General features: G+C 40.8%; 1 protein-coding gene across 2 annotated transcripts; it reads right to left on the bottom strand.

Moving 5' to 3' along the window:
• Nucleotides 1-3,634: 3,634 nt before the first annotated feature.
• pih1d1 (PIH1 domain containing 1) lies at nucleotides 3,635-22,915 on the bottom strand. 2 transcript variants are annotated; one of them, XM_082530104.1, is made up of 11 exons: nucleotides 22,819-22,915; nucleotides 20,326-20,416; nucleotides 17,726-17,783; nucleotides 17,408-17,596; nucleotides 14,220-14,281; nucleotides 13,983-14,064; nucleotides 11,248-11,344; nucleotides 11,032-11,058; nucleotides 10,865-10,952; nucleotides 8,312-8,455; nucleotides 3,635-3,746 (listed from the first exon to the last, which is right to left on the bottom strand). In XM_082530104.1, exons 2-11 carry the CDS (start codon nucleotides 20,404-20,406, stop codon nucleotides 3,711-3,713), a joined length of 864 nt encoding a protein of 287 aa, XP_082386230.1. In that variant the 5' UTR covers nucleotides 20,407-20,416; nucleotides 22,819-22,915; the 3' UTR covers nucleotides 3,635-3,710. The 2 variants fall into 2 exon arrangements, with proteins under 2 accessions (XP_082386230.1, XP_082386231.1); XM_082530105.1 differs by lacking the exon at nucleotides 22,819-22,915 and adding an exon at nucleotides 22,718-22,810.
• Nucleotides 22,916-24,229: the final 1,314 nt, after the last annotated feature.

Genomic DNA, 24,229 nt, shown 5'->3' with positions numbered 1-24,229 from the left:
CTGGCATGGCTCATCTTGTTCTGTCTTGCATAGAGGAGCAGGTAACAGTCCTGCTGATGGGTTATGGATCTTCTACGTCCCTGTCCAGATCTCGTAGGGTAACTTCCTGTCTCCTAGAATCTCCTCCATGCTCTTAAGAGCATGCTGGGAAACAGTAAACCTTCTGGCAATGCCATCCTCGAGTGGCTGGACTATCTGCGAAACCTCTATAGAGGCCATACTGCTTCACGCTAACGTCTTCTAGGACAATTACACAGTCTAATAAAATGTAGTCAATCAGATTCAAAAGCTAAAGGTCATCAGTTCTGTGCACATAAATTGATGAGCTTTATCAGACCTTCAGCGCTAAAGCTAAAACAAGCAATAATGGTGATTGTTGTGCTACCTGGGACAGTTCGGCGAGTATTAGGAAAATGTATGGAACAGTCTGGTGATCTGCTGTGAACACACAACTGATATTCAAAGGTTATTTTGAGATTCTTGGATAAGAGTTCATTCTTTGAAGACTTGGATCACATGGGTAGTGTAGGACACCAGATATCCAGCCCCATCCCGGAGTAAACTGGAAATAATAACTAAATCAAAACTGTTTTTAATGTTACGGCTTCCTCCCCAAGACCCGAGACAGCTTTTGATCATTCACGGTGACTAAAATCAATAAAAGAAACAATTCAAATAATGAACACATGAACAAGCAAAGCCACCTGTTCTGGTGACGCATACACATGCATGGTAAGGAAACATTATATCAACACTATTCTGCTTCTCGCCTTGTGGCATTGAAGTCATTAAGTGAAAGAAAATGGATGGATGGATAGTCCCAGGATACCTGGAATATAAAACTCAATTTACAACATACAGTTCACTTTGATGATGAGAAGTGAACTCCCCTTCTACATGACTGTTTGTGCTTAAATTGTAAGAAATTTGTTTGTAAAATACTAGAAAAATGTGATTTGTTCATCTTTCATTTATTTACTTTGTAGTATTAATGGTCATTAATTGGTATCAGCAGAAAAAGATGTAAAAACACAAGTTTTACTATTTAGTTTTTTTCTTTCATTTGAAGGCGACTGTGGGCTGATAAACTGCTTTAAAAGAAGTGCAGTCGAATCAAATCAACAAACAAACAAACTACAGAGACCTACTTGTTTTAAACGGCTTGTGTGGACACAGACGTGAATGTTTGTGTTGAAGGAGCTGATTCTGAAACTGCTGAGTTATAAGAGTGATACGAACACAGGGGAGGGTGCCGTTGAGCAGATCAGAATGGGTGAGGAAATGTGTGCGGGACAATTCCTGATTGAGAGATGAATGTTTGGGAAATTCCAAATTGTTTCTGAAAGATCAGAAGTATTGTGTAATTTTACAGCCAAAATTGCAAAATAATTCCAGGCGGCCTGTTTGATGCTTGGGTAATAACATTCATTGATGAGCCGAGGGTGTAACAGCCTGTGCAGCCTGAGAACATATCAGCAGATCATGCCATGCCTTTAAAAAGAAAAAACACTAATTTTTCCAAGATCTGTGATTTGTCAGTCATGTTGAGAGCTTCCTGTCGTAAAACATCCTCCAGCGCTTTCACAGATACTTGCGGGTAATTTCATTAATCGTCGCAAACATATCTGACAACACCATGTTTTTACTCCAAGCTGATTACCTCTGAGCTTTCAGTTACAGAATCTTCACCTATCCAACATCAAGATTGCTTCACAGATAAAACTGAAATCTTTCCAAGTTTTGAAAACATATTAATTTCCCACCAGACACAAAGAACCAGCAGCTGGCAGCAAATGGAGCCAAGCCTGGAAACCAGTTCAGACAGGTAAATCGCGCCACACTGGAACCACACACTCTAATGTATCTCACACTCTCTGTATTAAACACCTAGAGTCCCAGAGAGCAGCCATTTGGCTTTTCTACCTTTTAAAACCCGCCTTCCAGCCAAATGGCTGGTAGGCTTTTAGCTAGGCTTTAGCTTCAGCCAAGTGGAAGCTAAATTGTCTAGTCATCAATTTATATTGAAATTAAGTTGTTACCTGAGAATTCTAACTGCCAACTGCCTCTTTGTTTGTCTGGGGGGCTGCTAAAAGCTGTGAACTTCCTTTTGTGTTCGTCTTGATGCATTCTCAATCATCCAGGGAAATAAATCTCCAAAAGTCACCAACTTGGAGTGGTTAGTTTCCTGAGCCACAAGGAAACTTGTGTTTCAGTTTGCCATCTTAGGGAGAAATCATCACACATAGGTGTATGTCCTTTGTTGCTGAGATTGATTGATAAAAACAGTACAAAAAACCCAACTATTTGTACACATATTTACAAATAATAGTAAAAAGTGAGTCAGCACATTTCAACATTTTCAGCAATCACTCACAATCCTGGCACTGCCATGGTATCTGTAGTCTGCATTTACCACATGTGTATCTGTAGCAGTGAACACATCGCATTTCCCGGCGACTCTTGCTGGCTGTGCCGAGGATGGTGGTTTTCCGTCTAAGAAGTTTTTGCTCAAGTGAAAGCGATGTGAAGAAATTGTCCGTGGTAACATTTCTGCCCTTGTCTAGGAATGGTTGCACAGAGGAAATCTGGCAGTCAGTCAAAGTTGTAAAATCACTTCTTGCTCTTTCATCATCTTCACTGCCCTGAGGTAAGGCAAGGCAAGGCAAGTTTATTTGTATAGCACAATTCAACAACAAGGTGATTCAAAGTGCTTTACAGAGACATTAGAAACAAGAACAAATAAAAAGCATGATTTAAAATTGAATAAAACAAGCAAATAAACTAACTAACTAATTAACAAACAAACAAACAACAGTATATAAAATCAAAACAGATAAAATCAGAACAGTAGATAAAATCAGTAGTTAAATGTAAGTTTTGAAATTTAAGCTTAAAGTGTGGATTTGGTGCTTTATTCAAATGCAGCTGAGAACAGGTGAGTCTTCAACCTGGATTTAAATAAACTGAGTGTTTCAGCTGATCTGAGGCTTTCTGGGAGTTTGTTCCAGATATAAGGAGCATAAAAGCTGAATGAGGGACCATGGTTGGTATTTACTGCACTGGCTGTTGTTGGTTAAAGTAACTTTAAAGTAACTCCAGGCTTCTCTACAGTCAGAAATCTTCTCCAACAAGATAATGAATTATTATGAGCGTTTTATGTGTTTATGATATATGGCAGTCCTTTTGCTGCTATGTTTGTTTCTTGTCCTTTTTCTAAAAACATTTGGTTTTCCAGAATAATGTGAAGAGGCATTGCCTCGCTTCACTCAACAGGTGCTCATTAAGCAGGAGTTTCACAGAGATTAGAGGCTTTGCTACAGGATTAGCAAAATGTGAAGTGTTATTAATATTTTCTTTTCCACCTTCGAGCGATTTCCCTGTTATAACATATGTCATCGACACCTGAAACTTACCTGTAATTACTACATGGTGTGTGAATATTTCAAAATGTCAAAGCACTCAATCAATCTGACAGGTCTAACAACTGCTGAAACATCTGCTTTAGAAAAGAAAAATAAACATGAACTGTGAGGCAATAGCCTGAGAAAACTTTCAAACAGGTTTTACAGACTTCAGGCCCTCCAGATTATCCTTGTGATAACTGAGGATTAATGGAAAAACAACACTAAACGACTTTATGAATAACACTTTTATTGCTGCAGTATTATTTTTTAAAGAAACATCACAAACTGAACAAGACTTCTGCAGTTTCATGAAGACACTACGGGCATGGTGACTGTGAGGATCTGGGGGAAAGAAAACAGAAACACATCGTACAGCAGGTTAAAAGACTGAATTTGACTGAGTTGTGTGTGTGTGTATGTTTGCTGCAACGTTAAGCTGTTCTTTGCTGGTGTGGTTCCTGTGGCTGCTGCGTCATTTGAATTCTGAACTGTTACTCGTCATCTCACGTTGTGCAGTCTGCTAATTCACTCATTTTTATACTTATTTCAGATTTATTTTGACTGTTCATCATTTGGCACTTGCAGATTTGGGTCGTACATCACCACCTGCTAGCATCTCCTCCTCTTATTCCAGAAAGCATGTCCAACAAACTGTAACGGATCAACTCGCAACTCGGGTGTTCTCGAGCAGAAAACTCCAAAACATCCGAGTGTTTATCCTGAGTACTCCTACATCAGTAGGGAAAGAAAGCATCCAGCAATGCAACTTTGAGATCAGGATTCACCATGGCAACAGGTAAATGGAGGGCTGACCATGATATTTATCAACCTCGTTTCATTATTTCTGAATTATTAGATAAAAATGATTAATGACATTCACAGCAAACCTTGCTTTAATGCTCCACAGTTTTCTAATCTGATCTAATGTCAGCCTTCACTGATAGATGTTGGCTCTCTAACAGCCACAGCAGGGATGCTTTACTGAGTTTCTGTGATAACCAGAGCTCTGTAGTCGTTTCACGTTTAGCTGAAAAAATGCAGGGCAGCTGCATTTAAAAGAATGTTTTAACACTTCACCTCAATACAGATGTATTGTACTTGGTCCAGCCCAGAGTCGATCATGACCAATTGGCTAATCCACCACCTTTCATTGTTTATACCGTTACAAAAACAACAAATAAACATAAAAAGAAAAAATCACCATCGGCCCACCGGGTGTGCCCGATGGGCAGTCCAGCTGTGCGGTCAGCTGGTGGGTAACAGGCATCTCGGAAAATGTTAGAACACTTATGCAAATATGTGACGTCTTGATAAATCGAGCAGGTATTTGAAGTTTACACAACAACATTCTCGCCTGAAAATACAGTGGCTTGCAAAAGTTTGAACTTTCCCACATTTTGTCACATTACAGCCACAAACATGAATCACTTTTATTGGAATTCCAGGTGAAAGACCAACACAAAGTGGTGCACACGTGAGAAGAGGAACGAAAATCAGACATGATTCCAAACATGTTTTACAAATAAATAACTGCAAAGTGGGGTGTGCGTAATTATTCAGCCCCCTTTGGTCTGAGTGCAGTCAGTTGCACATAGACGTTGCCTGATGAGTGCTAATGACTAAATAGAGTGCACCTGTGTGTAACCTAATGTCAGTACAAATACAGCTGCTCCGTGACGGCCTCAGAGGTTGTCTAAGAGAATATTGGGAGCAACAACAACACCATGAAGTCCAAAGAACACACCAGACAGGTCAGGGATAAAGTTATTGAGACATTTAAAGCAGGCTTAGGCTACACAAAGATTTCCCAAGCCTTGAACATCCCCCGGAGCACTTTTCAAGCAATCATCCAGAAATGGAAGGAGTATGGCACAACTGCAAACCTACCAAGACAAGGCCGTCCACCTAAACTCTCAGGCCGAACAAGGAGAGCGCTGATCAGAAATGCAGCCAAGAGGCCCATGGTGACTCTGGACGAGCTGCAGAGATCTACAGCTCAGGTGGGGGAATCTGTCCATAGGACAACTATTAGTCGTGCACTGCACAAAGTTGGCCTTTATGGAAGAGTGGCAAGAAGAAAGCCATTGTTAACAGAAACCATAAGAAGTCCCGTTTGCAGTTTGCCACAAGCCATGAGCCACGAGCTTCACCTTCCAGCAGGACAACGACCCTGAACATAAAGCCAGGGCAACAATGGAGTGGTTTAAAACAAAACATATCCATGTGTTAGAATGGCCCAGTCAAAGTCCAGATCTAAATCCAATCCAGAATCTGTGGCAAGATCTGAAAACTGCTGTTCACAAACGCTGTCCATCTAATCTGACTGAGCTGGAGCTGTTTCAAAGAAGAATGGGCAAAGATTTCAGTCTGTAGATGTGCAAAGCTGGTAGAGACAGACCCTAAAAGACTGGCAGCTGGAACTGCAGCAAAAGCTGGTTCTACAAAGTATTGACTCAGGGGCTGAATAATTACGCACACCCCACTTTGCAGTTATTTATTTGTAAAACATGTTTGGAATCATGTCTGATTTTCGTTCCACTTCTCTCGTGTGCACCACTTTGTGTTGGTCTTTCATCTGGAATTCCAATAAAACTGTTTCGTGTTTGTGGCTGTAATGTGACAAAATGTGGGAAAGTTCAAGGGGCCCAATACTTTTGTATGTTAAAAGTTTATTTTGTGATCCAGAAAGAGTAATATTTTAAACTCCGCCACTCTGCGTTCCTCCGCCGCTGCCTCATTTGAGGTTTGGAAGAAATGCATTCTGGGATATTTGCCTGGGTTTGGCTACAGTAGCTAGCAAAACAGCCAGTTAGATTTTTTTTGCATCCAAGTCTGTGATTGGTTGGTTTTGTGACACACTTCTAACGGTGTACAGAAAGAGTTGAGCGCACATGAAGCAGAAATGTTGTGAGCGCGAACGACACACTGAGAGCAGGTCCGCAGAGATCTGAGCAAGAGCAAATGCCAACAACTGAGCGAGAGGGGCTGCTATTGTGAGTGTGTGGATACTAGCAAACACTGAAATACATTTCTTACATGCAGAAATTAATTTGTTCGCTCAAAATCATTTTCTCCTCAACACACAACATTTTTTTTACGTGTGCTCAGAATAGAGGCACTAAAACAACGCCATATTTTCCCATCAGTGTGATCACTTATACATCTAACGATTGATCACTGATCAGTGTGTAGCATATTATAAAGGGGAAACTGACAGTCTCTGTGGACTAGCGCTACCATCTCACACTTCTGTTTAATCATTTGTCTGCTTGATGTTTATTCAGCTGTGTAAAAACTATAACTTTAATCTCAGCCAAACCGATTTACTCAGGAACAAATAAAATACTGAAAAAAGCCAAACAATAACATTTTTAAGTTATCAAAGTGACTTATATATGTTTAACCTGAGTAGCGAAAAGGATGTGCAGGGAGTTCGTTGTTCTCGCCAGTTCTCGTGAGCCTCGAACCCCGGCTAGCTACGAGCTGGTGGGTAACAGACGTGTCCGAAAACGTCGGAGCGCTTTTGCAAATATGTGATGTCTTGATAAACTGAGCAGATATTTGGAGTTTACACAGCAACATTCTCACCTGAAAATATCTTAAAAGTTTATTTTGTGACCGAGAAAGAATAATCAGAGTAATATGAAAATAAATAGCTGCTACCATTGTTGGAAACTGGAACTGGCTGGGCCGCGCTATGAATTCTGGGATAGGTTGGGCCACAAAGGATACACCCGACCAATCCTTCAAATCCAGGGAAATGAAGGCCGCATTTGGAGGAGTCTTCGAATTTGGACACCCTTCATCGCGACACTGTAAAGTAATCGGCCTACAAATGCGACCTCCGAAGGATGCGGCCCCTAAATTTGGACACAACTACGATACCGGACACAGCTTCTTCTTCTTTGGGCTTAACAGCAGCTGGCATCCTTGTACATGCAGTGCTGCCATCTTCTTTTTCAGTCCGTTATTACACTCTTAAATCCTACTACTTATTCCTGCGTCTTTCAGGATCTTGCAAAGCTTCAAACGACGCGTCGACTATTAACTTAGTCGTCGACGATTTTAATAGTCTAGACTATTTGTGGCAGCCCTACTGTGGACATCATCACTGTCTCAGAGTCTCAGAGTTACAAAGATGCAGAGCAGAGATCTTTTTCTGAGACGATATTAAATCTGTGCTGTCTTCTTATAGTTCAAGGACTGAACAACTATTAAAGTGCTCGTGTTAAGGACACAAAGTTACAAATTAACATCTGACTGGGATTTCAGTGACTGTAAAAACATAAACTTTTACAGATCAACTTGCTCTTGAACTGAACCTGCTCACTCTCTTACCCCGGTAAGATGAGTTTACTCTCTTTCCAGAACAGAAAACCAGAGTTTCCCTAATGTGAAGGTTAAACAAACTAACCAACCAGCTTCCTGGAATAAGGCCCACACAGTGTGTTTTTGTCTCAAGTTTCTGAGGCTGACACACTGCTCTTGCACTAAGGAATGTGTTGCAATAGCAATGATATTGCTGTATAACATTTCTATAGCACATTAATATTTAAACTGGTGTTACTGCAGTCGACATGACATGGCACAGCTTGTAGTCTGAAGCTTGCACGTTCTTCTTGTGCCCGTTTGAATTTTCTTCAACTGCTCTGTTTTCTCTCCAGAGTGAAAGGATGTGCATGATGGGTTAAAAGGTTTTACAGAATGACCTCAGAGCACATTTAGTCCTACGCCGCAGTTTCCAGAAACATAGCCACACTTAAAGTGATGCTGACCTCAGCAAGCTTGCTGTTGCTGGTGGCACTGCTTGGTAAGAAGCTCGTGTATAAATCCCAAAAACAACAATGGGCATCGAACACAATCCTGTATGTGACAGGGTCCAAGAACAGGGTGTATATTTTCTGTACCTGTGTGCTGCTGTTGTACTGTGCCACGCTGTTCTCCTGGTCAACCAGGAAGGGGTGGAAGATGTCAAGATGGAAGAGCGAGGGCCGAGCCGTTAACACCAGTCGATCCTCCCCCACATCCAGAACCAGAGAGCGAGACGACCCCTGTGCAGGAGACATCAACATATCGTATCATCGTGTTTAAGAGCAGAGCTGTCGATCTCTACTTTTAAGATGGTTTTGAGCAAGAATAACTAAGAAAGCAACTTTTTAATTTTAGCCAACTGGCACAGACCTCTCCAGCTGTTTGTGGAGGCCATCAGGTACATGTGACTATTGTAAGCTTGGTGTAAATATTTAAACAACAAGATAGGCATATTTTTAACTTTATGCTGGACTTTGTTAAATGGAGAGTGGTTTCCACACTGAAGTGTAAGTTAACCACTCAGGTTGTTTCTTGTTTCTGATATATTCAAAGACAAATATATCAGTGTGTTTTGGACAGACGTACTGCTCCTCCTCTATGTTTTCTCTAGGCTGGGGTAAAGCTCAAGGTAAACGCAAACCCTAACACTTACCGTATTTTCACGACCATAAGGCGCACTTAAAAGTCTTAGATTTTCTTCAAAAAGTGCGGCGCGCCCTATAGCGCGGTGCGCCCTATGTGTTGTAAGGAGGACGTAGTAGAGAACACCATGAGAACGTTAAAGGGTGAAGTGTGGGCGTTGATCGTATATACCGGGACAATCGCACATACCTGTATAAAAGAACAGGTATGTGCATTATGCAAGACATCGTTGTTTTAACAACCCTGAAAATGGCAAAGAGACACGCTTATGAAGCACAGTTTAAACTGAAGGCCATCAGCTACGCGGAGGAACATGGAAATCGAGCAGCGGCGAGAGAATTTAAGATTAACGAATCGATGGTTCGCAAATGGAGGAAGCTGGAAAACAAGCTCCGGCAGGTCAAGAAAACGCAGCTGAGTTGGCTCGAGTTGGAGGAAAGACTCGAGCGGTGGATCATCGAGCAAAGAGCGAGCGGGAGAAGCGTTTCGACGGTCACCATTCGGCTAAAAGCAGTTTCACTAGCTGAAGAGATGAACATTGAACATTTCCAAGGAGGTCCGTCTTGGTGCTTTCGTTTTATGAAACGGTGCCATTTTTCCATCCGGACCAGGACTACGGTAGCGCAGCAACTTCCAGCGGATTATAAGGAAAAGCTGGCCATCTTCCGCTCCTACTGCAGCAAACACATCGGCGACAAAAACATCCAGCCCAGCCACATCACTAACATGGACGAGGTCCCGCTCACTTTTGACATCCCGGTGAGTCACACTGTGGAGAAGAAGGGGACCAGCACGGTAGCGATACGCACAACGGGGTATGAAAAGTCTTCTTTTACTGTTGTGCTTGGCTGCCATGCTAATGGACAGAAACTGCCGCCTATGGTGATTTTTAAGAGAAAGACTTTGCCTAAAGAGAAGTTTCCAGCAGGAATCATCATTAAGGCAAATGAAAAGGGCTGGATGGATGAGGAAATGATGAAAGAGTGGCTGAGGGAGGTGTATGTAAGGAGACCAGGTGGTTTTTTTCCACGCATCACCATCGCTGTTGATCTGTGACTCTATGCGTGCCCATCTCACAGCCGATGTGAAAAAACTAGTGAAACAAATGAACGGTGAGCTTGCTGTCATTCCGGGAGGCCTGACAAAGGAACTCCAACCGCTGGACATCGGTGTGAACCGCCCGTTCAAAGTAAGGCTGCGAGCGGCCTGGGAGCGATGGATGACCGGTGGAGACCACAGTTTCACTAAGAGTGGAAGGCAGCGCCGGGCGAGTTACGCCACAATTTGCCAATGGATTGTAGATGCTTGGGCTAACATGTCTGCTGGCACTGTTGTTCGAGCTTTCGCAAAAGCCGGCATCGTTTCCGAGGAGCCGCACAGCACGGAAAGTGACTCTGACAGTGAAGAAAGTGAACCTGGCATGTTTGATGGAGATTTAGCGCAGCTGTTCAATTCAGACACAGAGGATGAGGACTTCCATGGGTTTGATTGATGATAAAAACGTGAGTACCAAACTTTGTTTTGCTCCTGCTTTATTTTTAAATACGCACACTTGTATGCTTGTGTGTTGTTGATGATGACGATTACTGGCAATAGAAATGTGAGTAAGGTACCGAACTCAGGTTTGCTCCCGCTTTATTTTTAAATACGCATACGGTACTTGTATGCGCCCTATGATCCAGTGCGCTTTATGTGTGTGTTAAATACAGTAATGGCACACATAACTGAGACTGCGCCTTTTAGCACAGTGCGTCTTATGGTCGTGAAAATACGGTAGATATATACACACACCAGTGCCTTGCTAAGACACCTCAGCTCTGTGACAGCAACAACAAAAAATGACCTTCAAAACATTTTTAATCTCATCTCATTTTCCCTAACAGCAAAGTAAAGCTAAAATAAACCAGCCTGTATTTGAGGATGACGTCTACCCTGAAAGAAACAGGTAGGCAGAGAGGACTGAAATAAATGTGTGGTTAATTATGTGTGTTTGTTTAATATCTCACCACTCCGGGAAGCTTTATCTCTGCAATCAGATACTCTGGTTCACCAGCAGGAGGCTCAACAATCATCGTGAACTCTGGTCTGCGCAAACTGAGGAAAGGGTTGACATTTCAGATCACGTTGCTTTTCGTGGAAAATGAGACAAACAGGACAATGAACAAAGGTTCACCTCTTAGTGGTTGCGGGTGACTTCTCCCTGCGGGATGAAAGAAAGCCAAAGAAATTTCAACATGTGTTGCAAATTATACAGAAACAGATTCCTGTGATGCAGGCCAATTTGCATCACTACAGCAGTGATGCAAATTGGCCTGCATCTTTATTGAGTAAGCCGAGTGCAATGATGTGTGTCAGTGTGTTTTCTGTTGAGCACAGTGGGGGTACATACGGAGGCTGCAGCTCTTCAATGACCGGCCTGCTCTTTGTGCGGATATTCTGCTCACTGACAGAACCCAAAAACTTTCTGTTTTTCAGGACCTTCCACTCTGCAAAAACACACACAACAAGTAGGGCTGGGTATCGTCACGGATTTCTAGAATCGATTCGATTCACAAGGTCCTGATTCGATTCCAATCGTGGAAATTTTGCCTTGAACAGTCAGAAATATTATAATTCTTATCATTTATCAGTACATTTCCATATTTTTATATCTATAAAAAAAAAGCTGACACTTCTGAGACTTTATCAAAGGTGTGAGCATCACAGCAGAGGCCTTTGTGTCAAAGTAACTGAGGATAAAACACAGAAAAACGTGAAGGAGATTTTCCTGGCCTGGGATTTTATAGCAGATGACCTTAAAAATATTCTGCAGTAGATCAAAAACAGAAGAAAACCATGAATCAGCATGTGAACATTACCTGATGCTGCTGAAGTGAAGCAGAGCAAAGTTACAGAGGTTTTATTAGAGACACAGTTAAGCATTTTGCAACTTTGCATAATTTTAAAAAGTTTAAATCTATTTAGTAGCCGATTAAACAGCAGAAATGAGGCTTTCTTGTCAGAAGTAAAAAACACAGCGGCCGACAGCGCTGTGAACAACGGTAGACTGGTGGGTGATAAGCAAGCGAATAATGCAGAAAACAGATTTTTAGATGGGAAACTGTTCATGAGAGAGAGAGAGAGAGAGCTGTGCATGACGTGTGATTTTATCGTGGTGGAAGCAAAACAGCAAAAGTCAGAGTGAATTCATGACGATGTTTGTGTGAAGCGAAATGTGAAGTTTAGTTTGGATCTTCTTTTGCTGCTGGTTCAGTCAATATTGTTTGGAGAGATAAAACCTGCAGCTTCAGAATCAAATGCAAAAAGGACGTAAACACACAGCATGGACCCACCGAAACATCAACATCAGTGCGCCGGCGGCTTTCAGCCCGACCGTGTCCGTGTCGTCAGGTGAGAAAGGCGACATCTCACTGATTCTGATGCGTCGGCGGTCCGCGCTTTGTGTTTATGTCTTTGTGCAGAATCTGCTTACATGCTCTGGTTTGCTGTTTTAGCTGTTTAGTGGTTGTTGAAATTTTGTGAGGTTTAACCTGAGATTCTGGCGTTTCGGGCAAAATAAATTTATATTTAAAAATCGATTCAGGATTTTAATGAATCTGATAATATGGCGTTATTCAAGCTAGACTCGATTTTAATTGGAAACGCGATCATCGAAACCCACCCCTAACAACAAGCGCGGGGTACGTCCAGAATAGAGCTGGGCGATATGAGATTTTTTCATATCACGATATGTTTTTTTCATTTCAGGCGATAACGATATCTATCACGATATAAGCCAAATAACTATATTTGTAAGATTTAAATGTGCTGTTGCTCACAAGTAAAATGTGAAATAATCAGCAGCTTGTTTTTATTTAAATATTTATTTCCCATAATAAGTTCAACAGGGTAGATGTACTTAAGGAACATGAGACTTTTTCAGATAAATAAAGGCAAATATTGCAAACTACACAAAAGGCAGCCGCTAAAGCGTTTAAGTTTCAAAATAGAACAAACGAAACAGACTAAATTGTCAATTCCACTTAGAAACAAAGTATTAATTCTAAAAATAAATCTTAGTTTGTTTTACAGAAGAACAGACAAAACTGACTAACTTTTGTTAATATCAAATAAACTGAGAACTAAAAGGAAATTCTCAATCTCTCCTTGTTGTATAGCTGAGCTTTTCAAACAGTTTTAACAGTTACTTTAGTCTGACAAAAGCCGAATGACGAATTAGCGCTTCCAGTCAGAGACTGAGGCTACGTCCACACGTACACGGGTATTTTTGAAAACGGAGATTTTCCGTTTTCGTTTTAAAAAATAATCTCGTCCGCACATAAAGGCAGAAATGAAGGAAAACGCTGCTATGAACATGCCAAAGCAGCAGGTGGCGCTAGATTCCTAACCGTGCAGAAATGTTGGCCAATCAGAAGTCTAGAAGCCTCGGTGGGAAAAAGTAAACAAAGCTGGGGCGTAGAAGCAGAACCGAGTCGTATGTGTGGACGGACAGTAACTGTGTGTATATGTAAGCATTTAAACACTGCAGAGAGTAGAATTAACAGTAACAATATTGTAGAAATTCATTTCACCGAAACAATAACGTGGCGCACAGTGTGACGCATGCACCAGTTTATTGTATTTCCAGACTTGCTTTCGGCACAATTTACAGTGCACGCTACTCTGTTTTTTGTCAGACTTGAAATAGCCGAAATACCTTCACACTACGGAACTTCTATGGCTCTTCCGTTCGACAATCTCTCCGGCGTTGGAACCATCATCTGTTTTCTCTTCGGTCACGCTCGGTTGATTTTTCTAGTCGGCACACTCATTTCCTCCATTACCCGCTGGCTGCTTCCCAAACAAACACACGTGCGGCTTGGCACTTGTGCTGTACGTAACAAGTCACGCGACGTGACGCTGCGGCTGTGATTGGTTCGGCTCTGCGCTGCTTAATTTGGATTGGCTGACCTTTTTTTTTTTTTTTTTTTTTTTTTAAGAGGACAAGAGCGGCGAGGTCTATCGCGATAGCTTAATTTCTCTATCGAGTAAAAGTTATATCGCGATACATATCGTTATCGTTCTATCGCCCAGCTCTAGTCCAGAACAAGAATTATTAACACAGACACACACAGACACACTAACCTCTACTCAGCTCCAGATTGTATTTGTTTTCTAAACCCTCTACAGACACGAGGATAACAAACTGCTGGAATAAGGGATCCTTCTGCAAGACAAAAATCATACAACACTTTTTATGCAGAGTTTATAAATTAAGAAAGTTAATGAAGGTCAGTGCAATGAGGAGGAGTCAAAGGAATATAAAATAAAAAATTCCTTTTTGATTGCAAAAGGAAAACAACCACATGCACATGAACACACCTGACACTTCTGGAAGAAGTCCTGGTTAATGACAACGTCATAAGCTGTGCAACCCTGAGAGCCTGAAACAGACAAAGAAACATTAAAAATACTTTCACCACAACACAGGAAGCTGAAACGCTTCCATCCTGTCGGCAAATTGAATCAGGAAAGACGATGAATACAGACTGATGTTGTGTAGACCTTAGACCAGTCAGTCACAACATTAAAATACACAACTGAGAGATGAGGTAAACAACACGTACCGTACATTGTTACAGTGTTACAATGTTATCGTTATTCAGAAACACTGTTTCATTAACCTTTAAATTAACCATTGACCTTCATTCATTCTGGTCGGTGTGTGTACACCATCGTATATACACCAGGCTCAGTGCTCACTTGCCAAAGAATCGCAGACTTCTTAGTTATTGTTCTTGGTGATTTTAACAGAGGAAGCCTCAGTCAGGAACTCCCCAAATAAAGACAATTTTAATAAATCCAGGCAGTGGACTAAAATGTAACTTATGATCCTGCAAATGTGCCCATCCGTGCTGGAACATAGAAGTGACCAACAGCTCAGGTTAAGCAGTTTGAGGCAAGACTGACATGTGCAGAGGAGGGCTATTGGATATACTGGGCAAAGAGGAAGACTACATAGTAGTTCATGGACGCGGCAAAGGAAGGCATGCAGAGCTCAGAGCTCAGCTCCAAACAACCCAAATCTGTTTAGATAAGAAGCAGCAACCTGGTGTTTTGTCTTTAACATACTGGGTGGCAAATAAACCAGCTGATAGGTTCGTAGCATAAACCTATTCGCTGGAACGTTAAGGACAACTTGCTACGCAGCAAAAAGCAAGACTCAAGGCACCAAAGTTCTCTGGTTTACTCATGCATGAGGGAGACCTGGCTGGAGCCAAGTGTCGTTCCACCACTTGACCTCTGTCAGACTCCCAGCCAGGTTCCCCATAGCACTCCTTTTATTGTGGTTACATGAATATGCATAGGGTCATTAACATATAGCATCTTACATAGGTATACATGTGAACAAAGAATACTGTGTGTGTGTGTGTGTGTGTGTGTGTGTGTTACTGCTGATCAAAGGGTCATATACATAAAAGTACAAAGGCAAACATCCTTGGTCAGGAAGAGGGTAGACCCCCCCTCACCCTAGATAACACGGTGAGGAAGTCAAGTTAAAGCACTTAGACTAGAACAGACGTAGCTACGTTAATCCTACCATAAAACAATGAAGACAAGGTACGACCTCTCCCGTGCTCCCAGGATGTGGGTGTTCATTCTAGTGTGGAATACACACCAAGCCTTTGCAGCCTGTTAAAGATCACACAACCTATCACTACACAATTGATTATACACCTCTAAGCATCTATGGTTAAATATTTCCTAATACAAATGACAATAATAAAATCTAAACCCAACACCAGCTCTCAACCTTTTCAAACTCTTGTCACAACATGTTACTGAACCTAATGTGTGCAGGGTGAAAAACTTTCAGCAGGGCTCGCAAAATTTCAAAATCCCTGGTAGCCCTTCGGGCAGGGACTCTTCAGTTTTTGGTAGCCCGAAATAGATTTAAGTAGCCCGAATAAAAAAGAGAGCAATTTTTGATCTATTTTTGATTGATGTTTTGTTTCCTGTTTTGTTTCCGTTACAATGGAAAGTATACATTAAAGTATAATATTGTAACGGAAACAAAACATTAATCAAAAAAATTGTTGAAACACAAATTACAACATTGTATAAAAATTACAATCATCAACTCAAATACTTGGTTCTAATTGAACAGAAATTTCTATGAACTTGTAAGAACTGTGTAGGACAAGAATCCGTCTGTGTCAGATCCAGAATCTGAAATTTCCACTGAAGTCACGGGTAAGAGACAAGTGGAACCAAGATCGAGGCCATTTGCTTTTTGAAGTTTGCAAAGACTGCTACATTGTGCCAGTGGTAGTTCACTCTTTGCAACATAGTAGCTGTTTTAAACTGACTTTCAGGTTTATTTTTAGTATGTTATTCGCAATTGGTGTTTGTTCTGGGAAAGATATTGCAGACTGAGCAATAATGCATTTCTTGCATTTCTCATGGGTTCTAATGGGGGCCTTTCTTAAAATGACTGGTCCCAGTAACAAAGGCGCTTGTCGACTCAGAAATCGAGAGAAAACCAACAACACACCCGGCAGAGCATTATGTTATTTACACGGGTGCACATAAGTGGTCCGCAGGTGCGCATTCGCTGTCAAAACAAAAGACGCGCACCAGATAAGAAGTTGCAGCGCGCGTTTGCGTCCATATAAAAAGCTGTTTTTGTCCTAGAGTGGGATTTTCACGGCACATTCTGCACCACATCTCTGTGCGTTCATCATTTGTTTGAAGCCAGCTCACCTCCTGCAACTACTTTTCCGAGAATACGTGCTTCTTTTGTGGTCCGGACTCCTTCTGACATTTCTTTGGAGGTAGAGGAACACCAAAGTAATTGCTTAAAGGAGCTTCTTCGACATCTTTAAGAGTTCTAAACAAATGTCTGTCCTCCTCCTGAAAATCTTATGTACGCAAACACGCGTTGCAACTTCTTATCTTGTGCGTGTCTTTTGTTTTGACAGCGAATGCGCACCTGTGGACCACTTATGTGCAGCCCTGGTTATTTAGCTCGTCATATTGCAGCCACAGAAATTCTTTTGTCCATGAAACCATAAAGCTGCACTTTCTTTTTGCCTTATAGTCTGATTTGTCATAACTTCTCCGTTTTGCGGTAAGCTTTTCTTTGGCTGTCACTTCTTCACCCTGACCTGTCTTATTTGGCTCAGCAGAACTGAAATATATATCCTGCTGCTTTTACACACGCACTCACATAAGCTCAGCGATTCTCTGCACGATCAACCTCTCACATGTTTAAGCTGCGGGAGATTTCACTTGTCATGTTTGCATAGTAAGCTAACGATTAATAAGACGATGTCAGAGGAATTGGTGCGCAAATTATCATCACTCACAGATCAGTGCTGTCGCTCTCTATACACAGTTCGCACGATTGCAAAGTGAAAGCAAAAAAACAAGCGCAAATTCAAACGCGATTTCAATATGTCACATATTGACAGTGGCTCACCGATGCCAATGACATAATTACCCAGCTACATTTCTGAAAGAATGCAAAAGCATTGACATACAAAATCACATGTTTGGCGGTTACGTACTATTGTCTATTTCTGTGTGTGGCTCGCCAAGACTCATGGGAACTCGAAAGCCGCTAGGATCGTCTGATTGGAGCAGCTCCACAAGCTTCTCTCTGGACAGTTCTGGAGGAGGCGGGACTGAGTTCGACTGACAGACGTTTATAAATACCTTCTCCTTGTTTGACTCTGAGAAAGTCTTCACACACATGCCTGACACGTGGGACAGGAAAGGCAAAGGGAAAAACACACAAAAAGAAATTTTTGTATTAATGAGCAAACTTAGAGTATTGTTCCAAAATGTAAAGATTATATATACTATCTATCTGTGACATAGCTCACCAGGCTCCGGTCGGATTACTTTGGAGTCTGGACTTTCACTGTTGATCTGTCCAAGGGTCTAAACAAATATTACACATATTATTTATTGTTTGGCAAACTCACAGCAAAGAAAAAAAACACCTGTAACATCAAATGTCATCTGTGATTCTCACAGTTTTTGTGCATGGAGATTTTTCAATAACATTTTCTGTACAAATTTATTTTCCCAAGATCGAACAGAGGACAATATAAACAATGCAAGTTTTCTGAGTGCACTTTAAATGTCACAGGCCAGCTCTGTTTATGGGTAGGCTTCCGTTCACATGTCTATCTTAAAGTTTACATGAACGTCGCAATATTCAGCACAGCTATGACTTTTGATTTTAGCTGCAGATGGTTCTACATGACGTGTAGTCATCATCTGGAATGCATATATGCCAACAATGTCTGTGCTTTCTACTCGAGCAGTGATGAGCTCTTCTGTTTATTTAGAAAAAGAAACACCTGCTTTATTTGGAGAAGAAAATACAGAGGAAACCCAGATGTCCCAGTTTTCCCACTGGGACTTGAATGCACCGTACATTTTCTGGATCTGCGGAAGGCTGGAGGGTGATATCTCTCAAAACCCCATGTGGGCCTGCAAAGTGACTTGTGCATATCATGCGATTGGTCCATGTGCATTTAAGTTATTGTAAGTGAGCGAGGTATGTTACTAGCTGTGTCCCAATTCAGGGGCCGCACACTTCGTAGGACCCGGGCTTCGTGGTCTATATGGGCCGGGTACTCCGAAGAGCGAGGAGGGCGGAAGTGCGAGGCTTGTGAAATGGGACGATCTAGCCTCTGTCGTGCTGCTCAGGTTGCCTAGCAACCATGAAAATAACCGCTAGAAAGGTTTCATAAGCATTGTTTGACAGAAATGAAGGAAAAAAATGTTTTTGTTCATTTGTTTTTTTATGAATGTTCCTTGATGTCACTCATGAGACTAGTGTATTACACTTTGGTAATGTAAATATAATATGGCCAATATTATATTTATTATTATATTAATTATGATTTATCACAGCAGTGAGCTTGAACTCTGTTTCAAATACTGAGCTTCAGTAAAGATTCAAGTTGATTCAAGACTGAATTCACAGAAGATGAAACTATCAGAATGAATATGAAGGATGAACAAAATCTGGAAATAGATGAAAAACACATACCACAACCAAGAGTGAGCACCAAGGGGGGAGAGAACTATCAGCATATTATTGGTCTTTATTGGCAGGCACAAGCATAAATACCTGGGACGCCATTGGCCCATTTATCTAGGTTATATTATAGACTTGACAAAGATTGCCCACTGAAGTCTAAATCACAGGAAACAATGAAAAAGAGAGAGAAGACATCCAGGGAGGAGAGAGCTGTATGCAGCATGTAAGAACTGATGAAGGCAGGAATCTTTCAATGTTTATACAGTTTCCTATTTTTCTATCAAAATATTAAGAAACACGGGGTTGCTCAAGACTTCTGTACAGGACCCTATATTTACTGTTCAAGAAACCCACCGTTTAACATGAGTGCTTTAAGTTTAATAAATATAACTTTAATCTTAGTAGCAAAAACACAATTGTGATTAGGATTTTTGACATAGTCAGTCAGTCCTACTATGAAAACAGAGTTTTAGGGACAGATGAGACCAACATTCTCAACAAAAAAAACGATGAGATCAAAATTTTTTTGTTGACAATGAAAAAAAGAAAACACATTCCACGTTTATCTCATATATGAGTCATAATAGTGAGCTCATAATGGTGCAGCTGCATTATCATTGTGAAACAAAGAGCTGTGAATGATAGCAGCATATCACAAGAAAATAACAGAACATCTGTTTGTAAACAACAGAGTTTGGCTGATGCAGCAAGACAACACATCTCAGCCTGTAACGCATCTTTGACGAGAGGCTGATGGGAAAAAAATTAAAATGAGTCTTTCAGGGCTGACTAGCAGTTACTGCAAATGCTTCCATTGCATTTCACCCACACATATGAAACAAATTTTCCTCCATGACCAAATGTAACATTTTGTCAGATTTTTGTTTCTCATGTAGCACGACTAGGTCAGAGGGCCAGCTTTACCTCAAAACAATTCACCTTTGTTCCTTTATTGTGTTTTACTATTTAACACCCTGTGGGGATTTCTGTCTCCAGCTAGGATCGAACTGCTGACCACTTGCCAAGTACAGTGGAACCCCGACTTACGAATATCCTGTTTAGTGAAAAATTCAAGTTACGAAGGCACTTAACGGCAATATTTCTGCCCGTGTTACGGCAAAATGCCTGCATAACGAAATCCGCTGGCTCTGATTGGCTGAGCCCAGAAATGCCCACAATGCGTTCCGAATCATGTGCCAACCCCCTTGGCTTTGGTACTTGCACTTCGTTCCACTTGAACGACATATTGTTGTTGAAGTTAGCAATTAGCCTGTAGCCTATCGTTCACTCAAAAGGTGCGATGGGTGCTTCGAGTTACGAAAATTTTTGACTTACGAAAGACCCTCGGGAACGAATTAATTTCATAAGTGGGGGTTCCACTGTAAATGCGTTACCATGTGATCACAGTTAACATAAAAGCAAACTTACCTGTAACAGTAGTTGCTGATACAACTCTTCCTGTTGCTGTAAGTCCAGCTCAGAGTTAAGAAGCGACGAGTCCGTCATCATTCAGCAACTCCTACAATCATATAAGAAATCAATTGTTTAATTGACTCATTTCTAATAATAACAATGTTACTAAATTTGCTCATACTTGCAGCTATTCTCATAAACTTTACAAAACACTGACAACCAAAACAACCAGTTTCAAGAGGCAGATTTACAGGCAGAAGCGTAAAGCTGTGGTCAGAAATTTATGCACACTCATCATCTTCATCATCAGTGGACATTCAGCCGCATGAAGGTCTGGTAATTTGGGCTTTTTAATCCTTAATTGTTTTTTCCAGGGTGGAATGATTGTGCAGTATACATCTTTAATAAGATAAAATGGATGTGTAATGTAAAATGTGAATACAACCTCAAATATCTACATATCCCCACTAATACTTGGTTCAGTGTCTCTTAGCAAGTTGCTCCTCAACCAGACGCTTTTGATAGCCATCAGCAAAGTGCTGCACAATCACGTCACCAAAGCGTGTTAAAACGTTTAATAATGCACAAAATACTAGTTTCCGCCATTGCTACCTCTGAATAGCAATAGCAGGTGCATCTCCTTTCAGTAGATGTTGACCTCTGACCTTGAGGTCAAGATTATCGAGGTTCAAACTAGTCTGAGATTTTTAGTAGATGCATCTATGGTGTCATTTTGAAAGTCATGGCATTCACAAACTACTCCATCAGCCTTTTAGAGCTCAAGGATGAAAAAACATTGTACTAATCGGTGCATGCTCCTGCATGGAGCTACTGCATTCAAAGATAATGATTGTATGAGTTTTTCTCCCACTGTAGCCAAAGCGCTTGCTCATAGGGGTTTGTATGACTGTTAAGTTTTTCTCATGTATGTATTATTGTAGGGCCTACCTTACAAAATAAAGAGCCTTGAGGCAACTGTTCTCATAATTTGGAGCTGTATAAATAAATACATAAATAAAATTGAATAAAAAAAAATAATTTCACTTATGGATCAGTTCATGGGCATAATTATGTGTCATGTGCAAGGTATAAAATTTCATGCAGAAAAGTGTATGGTAGTGTCCTACCTGTGTACCACAGATCACACATTAAGAACAACACAGGTAGCAGATCTACACCAGAGAAACACAAGCACTGAATTCACAGAAGATGAAACTATCAGAATGAACGTGAAGGATAAAAAGAGAAACAAATATGAAAAAAAGATACCACAACCAAGAGTGAGCACCAAAGAGCAAAAGAATTATCAGCATTTTATTGGTCTTTATTGGCTGGCATCACGTATAAAACATCAGGTCATGACCACACGGCCATTAACGCATAATGCACCACAGACAAGCATAAATACCAAGGATGCCACTGGCCATTTATATAAGTTACATTATAGGCTTGACAAAGATTGCCCACTGAAGTCTAAATCAGGCCTGGGCGAAAGAGAGCAGGCATCAATCCCACAGGAAACAAAGAAAAAGAGAGAGAAGACATCCAGGAAGTGGAGAGCTGCACGCAGCATGTAAGAACTGATGAAGACGGCCAGAGAGATGATGTCATGTTATTACACTCAGTCTGACAGCTGATCACTTTTGCTCAGTTAGAGTTGAATGTGGTAAAAGCTACAAGACAAAGGTGCTTGTGCACATGGACGCGTGCATGACCAATGAAGTCTCCTATTTAAACAAGTAGCGCTACACCTCTGATCTGACCCATACACAGTGATGTGAAAAAGTATTTGGCTTAGCTTTTTGCATATGTCACACCTAAAGGTTTTAGATCATCATAGTAATTTTAAATATTATACAGATTAACAGAGTAAACACTAAAATCAGTTTTTAAATGATAATTTTTATTTATTAAGGTCAAAAAGCTATTCATACCTCCCTGGCCCTGTGTGAAAAAGCATTGCATGATGTTATTCAAGATTCAAGAGCTTTGTTCTCAATACAGTAACATACACAGTGTACAGTGTACCGGAATTCTGTTTCCGGTACACTGGAAACACAGCCCCCCATGGTGCATTTACAAGTATATATCATGCCAATATGTTCAATTCAATTCAATTTTATTTGGATATAGCAAAATCTTTGAAGAATGTCTCCAGAATTTTACCAGTTTATACCAAATAAAACATCAGATGAGCATCAGAGAATTAAAGTGAACACAATAATAATATTAGTAGCAAAACTGACACTATTAGGTGTACAGCCAAACTGGCGAATATGAACTCTTTCATGTTCCCAAAGCGCAACATAAAACTACTGGCTAGATCGTAACTACTTGTTTATGCACATGTTTGTCCATGTTGCTACCCGTATAAACACGTTAGCTTAGCCTTAGTTTACTAGCTTACCAGCCGAAAACCTCTCCTTTTAGCTTTCCGTTTCCTGTCATTTTCACTTCTGTTATGCAATTTATTATGTTTACAAGGTGCGTAAATAGATGTCTGTTTACCTTGTTTCTCGTGCCCGTAATCGCTATTAGATGTCGCGCAGATGTTAGACGTCACAGCGTTCCAATGGCAACTTCCGAACCAGAAATTTCAGAATAAAATCATCCATAAACTGAACTGACCGAAAACGACTTCCTACAAATGGGCTGAAGCGATTCATTTGTAAACATAGCCTTGCTGCTACTGTGTAAATTGAGAAATTTCTTAGGTAGAGAGGTCGAAATTCAGCCATTCATCATAAATATTTGCTGTATTATTTTCACTGTTCCAGCACAAAATATATGGCAAACTAATCGTATGCACTCACCAGCCACTATATTTGCTTTATGTGAGTGAAGTTGCCCCCCCACCTTCTTCAAATCTAACAAAAGTGGTATCAAACGTTTGTGCCACGTTTGTGCTACGTTTGTGCTTCAAAGATTTTCGTTTGTGCCACTTTCATTTTAAAGATATTAATAAAAATTTCTAGAGGTCATCAGAGGTCAAACCAGCCCCCCCATGTTAATTAAATCAAACAAAACTGGTGTCAATCAACTGTGCTACGTTTGTGCTGGTTTGTGCTAAAATTGTCGTTTGTGCTGCTTCTGTTTTAAAGATATTAATGGTCAAAAGATCGACCACCCACATCACCCAAATCAAACAAAATTGATGTCAAACGTTTGTGCTGCAAAAATTTTTGTTTGTGCTGCTATCATTTTAAAAATATTAATCATCCAGATAAGTAAATCCCAAAAGGTTGATTCTGCAGATCCAGTTTGTGAATGATGGTGTTGAAAGCTGAACTGAAGTTCATGAACGGCATTCTAACGTATGAGTCTATAGTGTCCAGATGTGTGAGGGCTGAGTGAAGGGCAGTTGAAATTGCATCATCGGTTGAGCGTTTTGACCGGTATGCGAACTCAAATGGATCCAGGTTGGGGAAAAGAGATTATTTGATTTGATGCGTTACAAACACTTCATAATGCTTGACTCCCTCAAGGTGGTGTCGGAGAGGCGGATGCTGTCCAAGATAAAGACAATGTTGGATAACACCTCCCACCCACTCCATGACATGCTGGTCAGTCACAGGAGCTCGTTCAGTGAGAGACTGAGATTACCGAAAAGCACCACTGAACGACACAGGAAATCTTTCCTGTCTGTGGCTCCCTGTACAACGCATCCACTTAACACATTGTTTGCTGCTACAACTACACATGTTTCTTTTCCAGCTATTTATTTATGAGTGACTTATATCTATGTATGTATTGTACTATTCTTAGTTAGCGTATTGTCTGTCTTGTTAATGTTGGTTTATAATGGAGCACTGTAACAAAAAAATAATTTCCCCCAGGGATCAATAAAGTATTCTGATTCTAATAATGATTATTATCATTATTATTATTATTATTCATAAGGATTAATTGTTGTGTGTAT

Source organism: Aulonocara stuartgranti (genome assembly GCF_965226115.1).
Source record: "Aulonocara stuartgranti genome assembly, chromosome: 4".
Classification (NCBI taxonomy): Eukaryota; Metazoa; Chordata; class Actinopteri; order Cichliformes; family Cichlidae; genus Aulonocara; species Aulonocara stuartgranti.
The sequence above is the reverse complement of the archived record's forward strand: the minus strand, read 5'-3'. Positions and strand labels throughout refer to the sequence as shown.

What these genes read in the sequence shown, in the direction of transcription:
- pih1d1 (XM_082530104.1), bottom strand. Translation starts at nt 20,406, where the DNA reads ATGATGACGGACTCGTCGCTTCTTAACTCTGAGCTGGACTTACAGCAA. An exon ending in ATCAGCAACTACTGTTACAG is followed by an intron (nt 17,784 to 20,325) that starts GTAAGTTTGCTT and finishes ATATTTGTTTAG; the next exon opens with ACCCTTGGACAGATCAACAG. An exon ending in ACTTCTTCCAGAAGTGTCAG is followed by an intron (nt 14,065 to 14,219) that starts GTGTGTTCATGT and finishes TTTGTCTTGCAG; the next exon opens with AAGGATCCCTTATTCCAGCA.